General features: G+C 41.6%; 1 protein-coding gene across 1 annotated transcript in view; it reads right to left on the minus strand.

Moving 5' to 3' along the window:
- Positions 1-6: 6 nt before the first annotated feature.
- gtf2ird1 (GTF2I repeat domain containing 1) overlaps positions 7-14,225 on the minus strand; it is a 45,713-nt gene continuing 31,494 nt past the window's right edge. The window contains exons 15-24 of the mRNA XM_079647158.1: positions 13,791-13,844; positions 11,583-11,663; positions 9,784-9,967; positions 7,015-7,076; positions 4,798-4,857; positions 3,409-3,676; positions 2,224-2,252; positions 2,076-2,123; positions 1,912-1,989; positions 7-305 (exon numbers count right to left, since the gene is read on the minus strand). Of these exons, the coding sequence (XP_079503284.1) occupies positions 109-305; positions 1,912-1,989; positions 2,076-2,123; positions 2,224-2,252; positions 3,409-3,676; positions 4,798-4,857; positions 7,015-7,076; positions 9,784-9,967; positions 11,583-11,663; positions 13,791-13,844 (1,061 nt within the window). The 3' untranslated portion in view covers positions 7-108. The remainder of the gene's footprint in view (positions 306-1,911; positions 1,990-2,075; positions 2,124-2,223; positions 2,253-3,408; positions 3,677-4,797; positions 4,858-7,014; positions 7,077-9,783; positions 9,968-11,582; positions 11,664-13,790; positions 13,845-14,225) is intronic.

Genomic DNA, 14,225 nt, shown 5'->3' on the forward strand with positions numbered 1-14,225 from the left:
ATCTCAGGCTGGATTGAAATGCAAAGCATAAACAAACCATAATGAGCTTAACTAGCAGGCGGCACAGAAACCCACGGTGAGGCGGTGACAGCGCTGAATGTGCAGAACTCACTGGAGCTGGCTCACGATGTTGAACGTTATTTTATCTGCAGCTTGAAGCACTTTCTCCAGGCACACGATGTCGTAGGTGTTGGGGTTCCTGAAGGGGATATCGTCTGGAAGGCCACTGATTTCTACCGACTCCGGACTGCCGCGAATCAGTTTGTACGGGACCACCACGGAGCGGTCCAATCCCAGAGCCTCGCCTGAACACAGCACATGATCACAAACACATTTGGTTTTTTAAACCGGCTCCAGAGGACAAAAGGGCTGCTTGTCTCAAAGCTCCACGAGATACAGATACAAGTATATGCAAATCAAACAAAACAGCAAGAACACCATGTCCTTCGCTTTGCTCCTGGCTAAAGACTCATACTGCTTTAATGGAGACACTAACTTCTTCTATTTTCTGTATCTATAATTAGATATCTTATGCATCTTCTGACCTTTAAAAATGTGTTATGCTACAAGAGGCTGTGCCTTCAGCATTTACTCCTTTATCTACCTTCAATTTTGTCCTTTACTATTTGTATTTATTTGTATGTCTTGAGTATATTGTTTGTTGCATTGTTAGAGGAGCGGACTTCGGGTGGCAGTATCATGGATGTATAATAAGAACTGGATACAGCGTGGGAGGCGGGGTCTCGTTCTTTCCTATGAGAGCTGCTCATTGGCGCAGGAAGACAAAATGGCCCAACTTTTGAGAGAGCGAAACGTCACAGATTACCCAGCATGCCTGGCTGTCGGAGCAGAAGAACCCAATATGGTCTAGCTGCGGCCGCGGACAGTACACAACACTACACGACACGCCCGCCTGACACGACACTACGGTGGCTGAGAAGGGTCTAGCTGCGGCCGCGGACAGTGGAGGTTGAACCAAGCCCCCAGGAAGTGCGCCGGAGTCTGATGAGAATATTTGTTGTGGCCAAACGGCGGTACTACACTTCCTTTAGGTTGCTGGGCCCAGAAACACTTTTTCCCATTGACTTACATTGGGAAAGAGTGGTCTGTAACTCGTTGGATAATTTTTTAAAACTAAATAAACTACCCAGTATGAACCCTTCTCGAAGAACCCGTATGTGCGCTCACAGAGCATGTGCCCCTTAAGCCCCGCCCCCCGAGCTCCAACTCTCGGCTCAGTAGAATGAATGGAGAGAGAAAATAAATCTGCTTTTAGTGCATTTTACAACTTTAAGGACCGGATGATTATAATAAGAGCTATAAACTAGTTCATACTGGGTAGTTTATTTAGTTTAAAAAAAATTATCCACCGATTTACAGACGTCTCTTTCCCAATGTTAGTCTTTGGTCCGGGTGACGTCACGGACTGATATGGAAATTGCAGTACTGCCGTTTGGACACAACGAATATTGGCACATAGTCTTGCGCACTTCCTGGGGGGTGGGCAGTATACGCCGTGAAGTTGTTTGCGGCCTGCCAGTAAAAACCCAAAGAAGAAGAAGAAGAAGAAGAAGAAGAAGAAGAAGAAGAAGAAGAAGAAGAAGAAGAAGAAGAAGAAGTGACGTCAGCGGCTCCCTCAGGGACTTATTCCGGTGTGAACACGATTTACTAGATAGTTCCAGGAAATAAAAGTTCCGGGGACAATTCCTGGGAAAAGCACTTGGTGTTAAAGCGCCTATAATAATACATTTGATTTGTATTATTATTAATTATTTGTTAAATCCCATGTCAATGAGCTGCTACCACTTAGAGTAAACATTGAATGATCTATAATACCTTACATTTACAATAAAAGCAGCTAAAATAAACTACATAATTAACTCTGATGTCTCAAACAGGAAGTATATTTACCGTATTTCTTGTTAAACAGTTCCTTGACTTGCTCTCGAAGAACTACTTTCTCTCCCATGCGGTTTATATCATCATCGTCTGTGAGGAGGAGAGTTTGAGTTGAATAAAGTTCCTGCTGAAGCAACAACAGGAGAATAACTGATGTCAAAACATTTTCTACTCACCACTTATTGAAGCGTACGCCTTCTTTAGTAAAGTGACACGTCGAGGTGCTGGTAAAAGAAGACATCGTTATTCAATATTACACTGACATGACATTCATCTTAGTGTCCGTGCTCAATGAGGGTTATTTCATCAACTTTACGTTCTTACCTGGTTTTGGAATGAGTCCTTGAAAAGGTCTGCAAGGAAGAAAAGAGATAACAGGTCATCTAAAGTCATAGATTTCACTTTCAAAAATAATGAAGCAGACATATTCAAACTCTGGTGCCCCTATACAAGTTACTCTGATACATACTCTGAAGAAAAATGCCATCAAATGACATGTTACATCAGGTTACGTCATGTTACGTCATGTTACATCAGGTTACGTCATGTTACATCAGGTTACGTCAGGTTACATCAGGTTACGTCATGTTACGTCATGTTACATCAGGTTACGTCATGTTACGTCATGTTACATCAGGTTACATCAGGTTACGTCATGTTACGTCATGTTACATCAGGTTACGTCATGTTACATCAGGTTACATCATGTTACATCAGGTTACGTCATGTTACGTCATGTTACATCAGGTTACATCCTGTTACGTCATGTTACGTCATGTTACGTCAGGTTACGTCATGTTACGTCATGTTACGTCAGGTTACATCCTGTTACGTCCTGTTACGTCCTGTTACGTCATGTTACGTCATGTTACGTCAAGTTACGTCAAGTTACGTCAAGTTACGTCATGTTACGTCATGTTACGTCATGTTACATCAGGTTACATCAGGTTACGTCAGTCCTGATTCTCACCGCCCAATAACAATATATAGATTTAAACCTTTGAATTCCACGGTTATTTTTAAATGTGAAAAGAGAAGTACAGGGAATAAACTTGAAAGCAATAATAAGTTCTTTAATTATGCGTTAGTAAAGCAAACATATTACCATGACAGGCCAAAATATGAAAGCTTACTAAGGTCTGTTGTTCTGTAAACACTCCAGGAACTGGAATAAGTAACTGGTGCAATATTTGCAATATATATATATATATATATATATATTGCAAATATGTATATATATGGCGTTAATAACTGCAATATATACCTGGCTGCTAAATCCTCAGAACTGTTTCAGGATGTGTATTTTTTAGATGTTGTAACTTTTTATTTTATTCAATTTTCTATTATATTCTAACTTTTTTTTACTTTAATACTTTTGTATGCATGCTTCTACGTAACATTAAGCTGTCTTTGGCTCTTTTCTTCTGTAGCAATGTACATTTCCCCTCTGTAGGACTAATACAAGTATTCTGATTGGTGTTACAGTGGTCATGTGACAGGAAGTCCCACCTGGTGATGGTGAAGTTGATCTTGTCGGCCACGGCCAGGATGCGCTCCAGGTTCTGGGACCCGAAGGTGCAGGGCTTCCTGAAGGGGATGCCGGGGGGGAGGCCCTCGATGATCACCGAGTCCGGGTTGTTCTTGATCCTCTTGTAAGGCACTTGGACCGGGTACTTGATGCCCAACGCCTCCCCGTACTTCCTGTTGAACATATCCTGGACCTGTTCCCGCAGCGTGTTGGCCAGGTCGATCCGGGACAGCTTGGACTCCAGGCACTCTGAGGGCCAAGACATTTACATTAGAACATCTTTAAAGGTCCCCTATTATACTGTTTCTCATCAATATATTCCAGGTCTCAGATATATATAGAGCCTGTCTCTGATTGGCTGAAACACCAAACAGATCATTACCCATAATCCCCCTCTGTTTCAGCCCTGTTTCCAAAGTGCTGATTCTCTGTCTGTTACTTTAGATGAAAATAAGGAGCCCCTCCCCACGCCCCTCTGAGAGAGATTTGGTTACAAAGAACTCAATGGTGCTCTAGGAGGAGATTCAGGTGATAAGGTGGAGGGGGGGGGTTACCTTGGTTGCTGATTGGCTAATGGTTACACAAGACAAAACATCGTTATGACATCATAAAGTGGCCAAAATCTGATCAGCTCAGGTTTTTATAGAAATGGATCAAAAAGAGAGAGAATCTTTGTTCCTGAAACTTTCAGAGTCTCTTTCCACAGAGGGGACACATGTTGATGTAGAAGAGACATGAAGAAGAGGGGACACATGTTGATGTAGAAGAGACATGAAGAAGAGGGGACACATGTTGATGTAGAAGAGACATGAAGAAGAGAGGACACATGTTGATGTAGAAGAGACATGAAGAAGAGGGGACACATGTTGATGTAGAAGAGACATGAAGAAGAGGGGACACATGTTGATGTAGAAGAGACATGGAGAAGAGGGGACACATGTTGATGTAGAAGAGACATGAAGAAGAGGGGACACATGTTGATGACATGAAGAAGTGGATTTTTGTGGACAGTGAGAATGAGATGATTTTATAGAAAGGACACATTTTAGAGATGATCCCATACATTTAGCAAATACTTGAACAATTGAAACTTCTTTAAGACGGACTCAACAGAAGAAAACAAAATTCAATCCGGCCCTTGGTTATTCTCTCCATGGTGTGTGTGTTTTGTGTGTCTTTTAAGTATTTGCTGTTATTTATTTTGTACTAAAATATATGAAAAATGTGGATTTTGAACAGTAAATAGACTTGAAAGTAAATAACGTACTAAAAGATGATGAAAGAGATAGTCATAAAAGACAGAGAACTGGTAAGCACCACGACACAGAGCTCATTCATGTCTAACACATATACATTTAAAGTGTGTGTACCTGGGAAGCCCGGCCTCAGCGCTGCAGCGTCCTCTGGAGAATCATCCTTGGCGTCCAGCTCTTTGGGAAGAACATTTGAAAGGTTCAACTTCTGTTGTGGTTGCTTTAAGATTTACTGAGGACAACAAACGTTAAGAGCCTCTTCTGTTCCAGCAGCTTAGCTCTGGCACAAAGAAAGGCACAGATAGCTGCAAGGACTTTCTCTTCCCCCCTCAGAAAGAAGTTTTAAAAATAGCACGTGAACTGGATGTAACCTCATCATTCCACGCAGAGGACAGAGCAAACAGCATCTTCAAGCAGAGGGAGCAATATTCTGCTCAGACGAGAATTGATCTTCAGAGCTAACGGTTTTCAAATCTGTGGCACGGCAACGTCCTTTTGAAATGTGCACTGCATGTACAGTAGAAGGAGAAATGACTTCAAGGCTCAATATTTGTGATCAAGACGATTTACTGTGAAGGTAATCAAATCACAGATTATTCACCTTTAACAATAGAACCGCCAACGGGTAAATTTTACCCGAAGCTGTTTTTTGATTGTATGTAACTTTTGTTCAATAACATATTAAAGTCTCCCAGTCCGTGACTTTTCCTGAAAGTGTGTTATGTAGCACCCTCTGTTAACAATTGTCAATATGAAGTCAGATTGAAAAAATCGCCAAAGAAAATGCCATTTATACCTATATCCGCCAGCGGGTAGTATTTACCTAGAAAATGCAGCATAAACATGACGTGTTGCTATAGCAACGCCTTTTGTCTACTGCGGTTCCTTATAGATAGAGAGATATATAGAGAGAGATAGATAGATAGATAGATAGATAGATATATTGATAGATGGATAAATAGAGAGATAGACAGATATATAGTTATAGATAGTGTAACATCTTGGAGAATACAAGATCTTGGATGACTGAGCTCACGTTGAGGACGTAATGCATGTGTGCAGGTTACGTGGCGGTTGAAGAAAGATGGACACTCGGAATGAGAGAAGTAGTCCACGTCGTCTGTTAATGTAGACAATTATATGTTCATAGAACAGAACATTACAGATATATCGATAGATAGATAGAGAGATTTGTACCTAAAAAAAACACAAGTCTAACACCAAGCGTTTAAATCAGCACTCTTAGCGATATTTTAAACTTCATGCTATCTGCACAAACTATATCACATGAAAAGCTGACAGTCCACAGATGCTATTGGTATAAGTTTCATCCCTGTGCGATCAAAACTCACTGTTCTGTATGATAAATAAAAGAACATTGTACCTTGAAAATCTATAGCGGGTACATTTTACCCGTTGGCGGTTTTAGGTATACAGCGACCTCTGGCGGTCCTAGTGTTAAAGGTGGAGTAGGTAATTCACTTCAGAAACACTTGTTGTTATATTCCATGGATTGCTCTTAAAATCCCGATAGCAATGAATATCTTAAATGCTTTGACAATAAATAGATACAAATATCTCATCTGTGGAAGCCGTGGCGCTGTAAAAAGCAAGACCAATCATCTGAGCCGGCCCGGCTAAAATAACTGGATGGCCTACCTGCCTGTCAGCCTTCCATCTGTGCACAAACTTATCTCGTGCCCTCATTGGTCATGTGCGCGTTCGTGTGTGTTGGAGGAGGGGCTCTGTGAGGAAGATTTCTTTCGGCTGCGTACTTTCAAATTCTAGCGCACTCGAGCTGGTTTCTCCATTCTTACCTACCCCACCTTTAAGGAGAGTTTTTCTTGTTCAAAACTATAGTGCAAAGAAACCCCCAAATTAATCAAGCAACTGAACAAATTGATAAATGAGAATCACACACCTCTGAACCCCAAAGCATCATGGTATATGTAGTGATCTGGAGCCACACATTGCGTAATCTTGCATGCAGAGAAACACTTTCTGTTCCTGCAACGAATTGCATGATCTAAATGACAAATGACTAATGTAGGAACAATAAACAAACAATTACAAATGCATGCGCTAAGTGGCTTTATTCTTTAATCATGGCTTTTAGGTAAACTTCTCTTTTTGGTGCAGTTAGTTAGTGAACCCCTTCCTGGTTTAGTTGCCATATTTTAAGAGTTTCTCCTCAACAAAAATAAACCTTATTGAGGCGTGAATTTCAGCAAACTGACTCAACAAAGTCTTCCTACCTCACTGAAAAGGGAAAAGGCTTGTTTCAGTTATTGTTCAGTTAAAATGCATTATGGATAAAAGCCAAAGAAAACACACCTGGATCACAGATGGGCATTGAAGGCATCTCTTGTTTGACTTGCTCAGTTAGCAGCTCCGGCCTGCAGACAGACAACAAGACAACATTAGAAACAGTGAATGAATCTCTCCATGAAAGCAGCTCGTCTAAACACAGCCTCGTTTAACTGTTGAAGGTCACCTATTATGCAAAATCCACTTTTCGTGTCTCTTCTACATCACCATGTGTCCCCTCTTCTTCATGTCTCTTCTACATCAGCATGTGTCCCCTCTTCTCCATGTCTCTCCTACATCAGCATGTGTCCCCTCTTCTTCATGTCTCTTCTACATCAACATGTGTCCCCTCTTCTCCATGTCTCTTCTACATCAACATGTGTCCCCTCTTCTCCATGTCTCTTCTACATCAACATGTGTCCCCTCTTCTTCATGTCTCTTCTACATCAACATATGTCCCCTCTTCTCCATGTCTCTTCTACATCAACATGTGTCCCCTCTTCTTCATGTCTCTTCTACATCACCATGTGTCCCCTCTTCTCCATGTCTCTTCTACATCAACATGTGTCCCCTCTTCTTCATGTCTCTTCTACATCAACATATGTCCCCTCTTCTTCATGTCTCTTCTACATCAACATGTGTCCCCTCTTCTTCATGTCTCTTCTACATCACCATGTGTCCCCTCTTCTCCATGTCTCTTCTACATCAACATGTGTCCCCTCTTCTTCATGTCTCTTCTACATCAACATGTGTCCCCTCTTCTCCATGTCTCTTCTTCATCAACATGTGTCCCCTCTTCTTCAGGTCTGTTCTACATCAATATGTGTCCCCTCTTCTTCATGTCTCTTCTGCATCAACATGTGTCCCCTCTTCTTCATGTCTCTTCTACATCAACATGTGTCCCCTCTTCTTCATGTCTCTTCTGCATCAACATGTGTCCCCTCTTCTTCATGTCTCTTCTACATCAACATGTGTCCCCTCTTCTTCATGTCTCTTCTACATCAACATGTGTCCCCTCTTCTCCATGTCTCTTCTACATCAACATGTGTCCCCTCTTCTTCATGTCTCTTCTACATCAACATGTGTCCCCTCTTCTTCATGTCTCTTCTACATCAACATGTGTCCCCTCTTCTTCATGTCTCTTCTACATCAACATGTGTCCCCTCTTCTTCATGTCTCTTCTACATCAACATGTGTCCCCTCTTCTTCATGTCTCTTCTACATCAACATGTGTCCCCTCTTCTTCATGTCTCTTCTACATCAACATGTGTCCCCTCTTCTTCACGTCTCTTCTACATCAACATGTGTCCCCTCTTCTTCATGTCTCTTCTACATCACCATGTGTCCCCTCTTCTCCATGTCTCTTCTACATCAACATGTGTCCCCTCTTCTTCATGTCTCTTCTACATCAACATGTGTCCCCTCTTCTCCATGTCTCTTCTTCATCAACATGTGTCCCCTCTTCTTCATGTCTCTTCTACATCAACATGTGTCCCCTCTTCTTCATGTCTCTTCTACATCAACATGTGTCCCCTCTTCTTCATGTCTCTTCTACATCACCATGTGTCCCCTCTTCTTCATGTCTCTTCTACATCAACATGTGTCCCCTCTTCTTCATGTCTCTTCTACATCACCATGTGTCCCCTCTTCTTCATGTCTCTTCTACATCAACATGTGTCCCCTCTTATTCATGTCTCTTCTACATCAACATGTGTCCCCTCTTCTTCATGTCTCTTCTACATCAACATGTGTCCCCTCTTCTTCATGTCTCTTCTACATCAACATGTGTCCCCTCTTCTTCATGTCTCTTCTACATCAACTTGTGTCCCCTCTTCTTCATGTCTCTTCTACATCAACATGTGTCCCCTCTTCTTCATGTCTCTTCTACATCAACATGTGTCCCCTCTTCTTCATGTCTCTTCTACATCAACATGTGTCCCCTCTTCTTCATGTCTCTTCTACATCAACATGTGTCCCCTCTTCTTCATGTCTCTTCTTCATCAACATGTGTCCCCTCTGTGGAAAGAGACTCTGAAAGTTTCAGGAACAAAGATTCTCTCTCTTTTTGATCCATTTCTATAAAAACCTGTCTGAAAATGAGCTGATCAGGTTTTGGACACTTTGTGATGTCATAACGATGTGTTGTCTTGTGTAACCATTAGCCAATCAGTAACCAAGGTAACCCCCCCCCCCCCCCACCTTATCACCTGAATCTCCTCCTAGAGCAGTGCTTCTCAAAGTGTGGTCCGTGAGTATATTGGTAAAATTTCACATTTGAAATAAATAAATAAATTTAAGTTTTCCGCACTCTTGCTGCAATATCTCCGCAATGGAGCGAGCTTAAGTTTCACTTTCGATTGCATGATATAGCCCAGCGCAACACCTTCATCACACATGTTGTCACATGTTTGTATCATTTTCAGGCGATTTGTAATCTGTTCTAGAAAAACGATGTGTTTTTGGATATTTGTGGAGTTAGGTGGTCCACGAGTGTTTTTTTATTGGTTAATTGGTGCTTGGTATGAAAGAGTTGGAGAAACACTGGTTTAAAGTAACAGACAGAGAATCAGCACCTTTGAAATAGGGCTGAAACAGAGGGGATTATGGGTAATGATCTGTTTGGTGTTTCAGCCAATCAGAGACAGGCTCTGGATATATCTGAGACCTGTGATATATTGATGAATAGGGGACCTTTAAAGCGTCTCGTCTAAACACAGCCTTGTTAAACTGTTAATACAAAGGTGCTAAATGAAGGTACAGGATGTGATCTTCTCTACCCACTTCTCTGGCTCTCACCTGTTGATCACAAACTGGATCTGGCTGCCGACGGCTAGGATCTTCCTCAGTTTGTTCGCTCCGAAGCAGTTGGGCCTCCGGAGGGCGATCCCCTCGGGCATCCCGGTGACGTACAGATCCTCCGGGTACATCTGGAACTTGGAGTAGGGAACCTTGGCGGGTTCAGGCAGGCCCAGAGCGTCAGCTGGGGGGGAGAGAGGTTAGTTTGTGAATAGAGTGGTGCAGGAATGAGTCCGAAAACCTGGAAATGAGTCAGCATTTTATCACTTCAGATTCTCTTGTCTCAAAGTCAATTATGTTTTGAATGTGTTTTTGGTTAGACGCCTAAAATAAGGTCTGTGGAATACCTCAAACGGCTCAGAAATCCATCGTGGCTGAACTCATTTTTAATAGAATAACACATGTTCAATATTTACGATCAGACGTCCTGTTGTGCGGGGAGCTTCCCTCTGATTAAACTCCTCTGACACGTAATTTCGTTTGATCTCCTTAAATCCTTTAATTTGCCGCACATTTAGAAGACTAATTCTGAAGTGTTAAATCATTTAAACGACTTAAACGTTACAATATTAATATTTAAAGGGACTATAAAAGCTTGCCTTACACGGGTAAATGGTGTCTTGCTGCAGTATTAATGCGCCTGATTTGACCCTCTCCCCAGAGATGGTTGAAGTACACACTTCGCTTCACTTTACTTAAGTAGAAGTACAGATACTCGTGTTTAAAAATACTCTGGTGAAAGTAGAAGTACTGACTAAACTTCTTTACTCAAGTCAAAGTAAAGAGGCTTTGAAATGTGCTTCAGTAAAAAGTACCCATAACTAGCAGCTGTTTTAAAGAGTACCTGACCTCCCTTTATATTAATAGAACAATAATGTCATTGTTAGCTAATGAATGTTTCCATGGTGACCAACGGCAACATGACAACGTTTTCATTGGTCCCTCTTCTTTAGAGAAGACCAGGAAATGATGGATACACGGATCGTGTTCAAATCAATAGGCACGCAATGACTCTAAATAATAATGATCACGCCACCAAACACACATTCAGACTAAAGGAACCAGCCTGTTTGGGAAATGAGAGAAGTAGAAAGTACAGGTATTTGTGTTCAAAATGTAAGAAGTAGAAAGTACAGGTATTTGTGTTCAACATGTAAGAAGTAGAAAGTACAGGTATTTGAGTTCAACATGTAAGAAGTAGAAAGTACAGGTATTTGAGTTCAACATGTAAGAAGTAGAAAGTACAGGTATTTGTGTTCAACATGTAAGAAGTAGAAAGTACAGGTATTTGGGTTCAACATGTAAGAAGTAGAAAGCACAGGTATTTGTGTTCAACATGTAAGAAGTAGAAAGTACAGGTATTTGGGTTCAACATGTAAGAAGTAGAAAGTACAGGTATTTGTGTTCAACATGTAAGAAGTAGAAAGTACAGGTATTTGGGTTCAACATGTAAGAAGTAGAAAGTACAGGTATTTGTGTTCAACATGTGAGAAGTAGAAAGTACAGGTATTTGTGTTCAACATGTGAGAAGTAGAAAGTACAGGTATTTGTGTTCAACATGTAAGAAGTAGAAAGTACAGGTATTTGTGTTCAACATGTAAGAAGTAGAAAGTACAGGTATTTGTGTTCAACATGTAAGAAGTAGAAAGTACAGGTATTTGGGTTCAAAATGTAAGAAGTCAAAGTAAAAAGTCGTCAGAAAAATAAAAGTACTGATTTCAGAAAAATGTACTTAAGTACAGTAACAAAGTATTTGTACTCCACTACTTCCCACCTCTGCCTCTCCCACAGAAACTCACCGTACTTCATGCTGAACAGACTCTCCACTTGTCTCCGGAGCTGCAGGATCATTTCACCAATGTCCTCCACCAGGCTGCCAGCTGAACGAGTCAAGCAGATGCAAAGTATTCACAGAGAGAGCATTACAGAGAGTTATTACAGCAGAGCAGCTGGGGGAGTCTTCCCACCTGTGAACATTACTACTCTCCCCCCCCTCAGCAGCTTTGTTTTGATGAATTCCCCCCGCCCTCTCTGACCTGGTAATGACAAACTCACTGTGCGCTGTATTAATCACTGCAGACCATAACAAATGGACAGAGCAAAGACAGATGGTAAAAGGTGGAAATGGAGCTAAAATATTAAGTGGAACATATTTTTTTGAGGTGGATGTGACTTAAATCAAAAGTTCATAGAATTAAAGGCCTGGCATTTGTACTACAGCGTCTCCAGTGGGGTGCGCGGTCTCGTGTGGACGAACACGTTTATTGAGCCGATTGCGCGTGAACGGAAGACTTTTTTGATATCGAATTCGGTTCATTTTCGTTTCCGTCTCCGTGTAAATGGGGCCTTAGTCTAAAGGTGCAGGTCCAAGTTAGATAGAGGTGGGGTTTGGGGTCTTTGAGGAGCAGTTTGGTCTCTAACACATTATCTACTAATCATTGTGGGCGGCAGGACTACAGGACAACTCAACATCTGGAAATAAGCACAATGCATCAGTGTTTGAAATGACTCAAAAGTCAGTCTGATGCATGGAGCGTTTCCCAGAGGAGGTGTTTGTGAGAGGGGGGGGGGAACATATTTTTTTGATGTGGATGTGACTTAAATCAAAATAAATGTGCTGCACCTGAAGTAAGTTCAAAGAATTGGGTCTGTAACACATTTTATTTTGAAAGCTTCTATAAATCTCCGAAAAATGTTGAAAAATACAATTGTTTTTTATTGTTTTTGTGGTCATATTTAGATGTAAGTTATGATACTTTTGGCAATATCGGTGTGCGCATCCTTTATTTGCGGAAATTGGGAGAGCAAACTCTTTCTGAGAGATGTGCAAACGTTCTTTGAAAAGGCTAAGCACCAACTTTTATTGATTAATGCAGAATATATGGTTTGGTAAACTTAGTGATTTTGGAAAGAGCAACATTTAAATGTTGATTAAGAAATAAAAAGTCAATGTTATGAATGAAGCTTCAAACTATTCTGTACTGCTGTAGAAACGAATATCTGGTTTTGTCGTCTCTGGGTTCAAGATTGCAGTCTAATGGCGCACTTCCACTACAGCGCGGAGCGCGGTTTAAGCGTGCCGTGCTCGGCCCGTTTTTGGTTGCGTTTCCACTTGGCGTAGTTTCGGCTAGCAGGTACTATTTGACAGTTTTTCTGGCCCCATAAAATCGAGGTTCTTAGCGGGCCAACAACCAGGCTGAGTTGGGCTGAGTATGCTAAACTAGAGAGAGAATCGCTGGCAAGGGGGCTACAACTACAACAAGATGAACATATTTGACCGTGATTTAATTGTAAGACACGTTTCAAAATGATGCCGAAGTAACAACATACTGATACCGGTTAGTAAAAACACTGAATTGATGCTTTGACTAGTCTGCAGACAGACGGCAGGAGATACACCTTTTAAAATGCGTGTTTTCTGAATGGAGATCGGCTAAGCTAACGTTGTATATGCTCCGTCCGTCCACACTCACAACAACGGCCTACAGACATAAACAAACCAGCGACTGTATTCTCCGTGACACAGACAGTCTGTGGTTTGGACTTGTTTAACTTTTGTCTAGTTTCTGAACAGATATGAGGAGCTGTGAGCTCTGAGTGCTAACAGCTAACGGCTGATGTTGGTTTTCTGTGGTTCTCATTGAAGATGACGTCACGGCTCCGCCTACACTGCGTTACTATAGTTACTGCGCCAGTTCCTAAACTGTAATGGAAACGCAGCATAAAGTGAGCCTGGTCTAACGAGGCCTAACGAGGCCTAGCCATACCGTACTAAGCCGAGCGAGGCCCTGCAGTGGAAAAGCGCCATTAGTGAGATTGAAGACCTGTAAAAGATTATATATTTATATATAATGATATTCTCATATTGGTGCGTAGATTGTGTAGGGGCGTGTCTCGGTTAAAAAGCTCAGAAGTCGTTTTATTGTAGTACAGTATAATCTGTTGCCGCAGTCATAAAGAGGTCAAATGCACTGAATCAATGAACAGAAATGTGAGTGAGTCGTCACCTTCAGAGGATCTTGGGATGCTCTGCGAGGTCGCACTTGGTGACAGAGCTTCAGCTGAAACAGGAAAGAGAAACATGAGCAAACACAGAAGCTGTCAAACAGTTAAAGAAACGAGAATCCAGGTATGTGAAATATTATCCAGGTACAAAGGTGAACCACAGGTGTTAATGTTCTCATGGTTTTCTGTTAACTGAGCTCACAGAAAGACACATTTGATTTAATTAGGATGTTTTAGTTGTATTGTGTGTCCTCACTTTGGTGCCTAATTATGCAAAGTAGGTCTGACTGACACACAATGGCGTGTACAGCAAAGGAAACAGAATTGTGAAAAAAACACTAATAATATCTGTAATATTTCCACTTTCCCACGGAGAGATACCGCAGGTCTTTCCTTCCTGCAGCGGTCAGACTATACAACCAGCACAGCCCCTAGTT

The sequence above is a fragment of the Notothenia rossii genome (assembly GCF_949606895.1).
Source record: "Notothenia rossii genome assembly, chromosome: 9".
Lineage (NCBI taxonomy): Eukaryota > Metazoa > Chordata > Actinopteri > Perciformes > Nototheniidae > Notothenia > Notothenia rossii.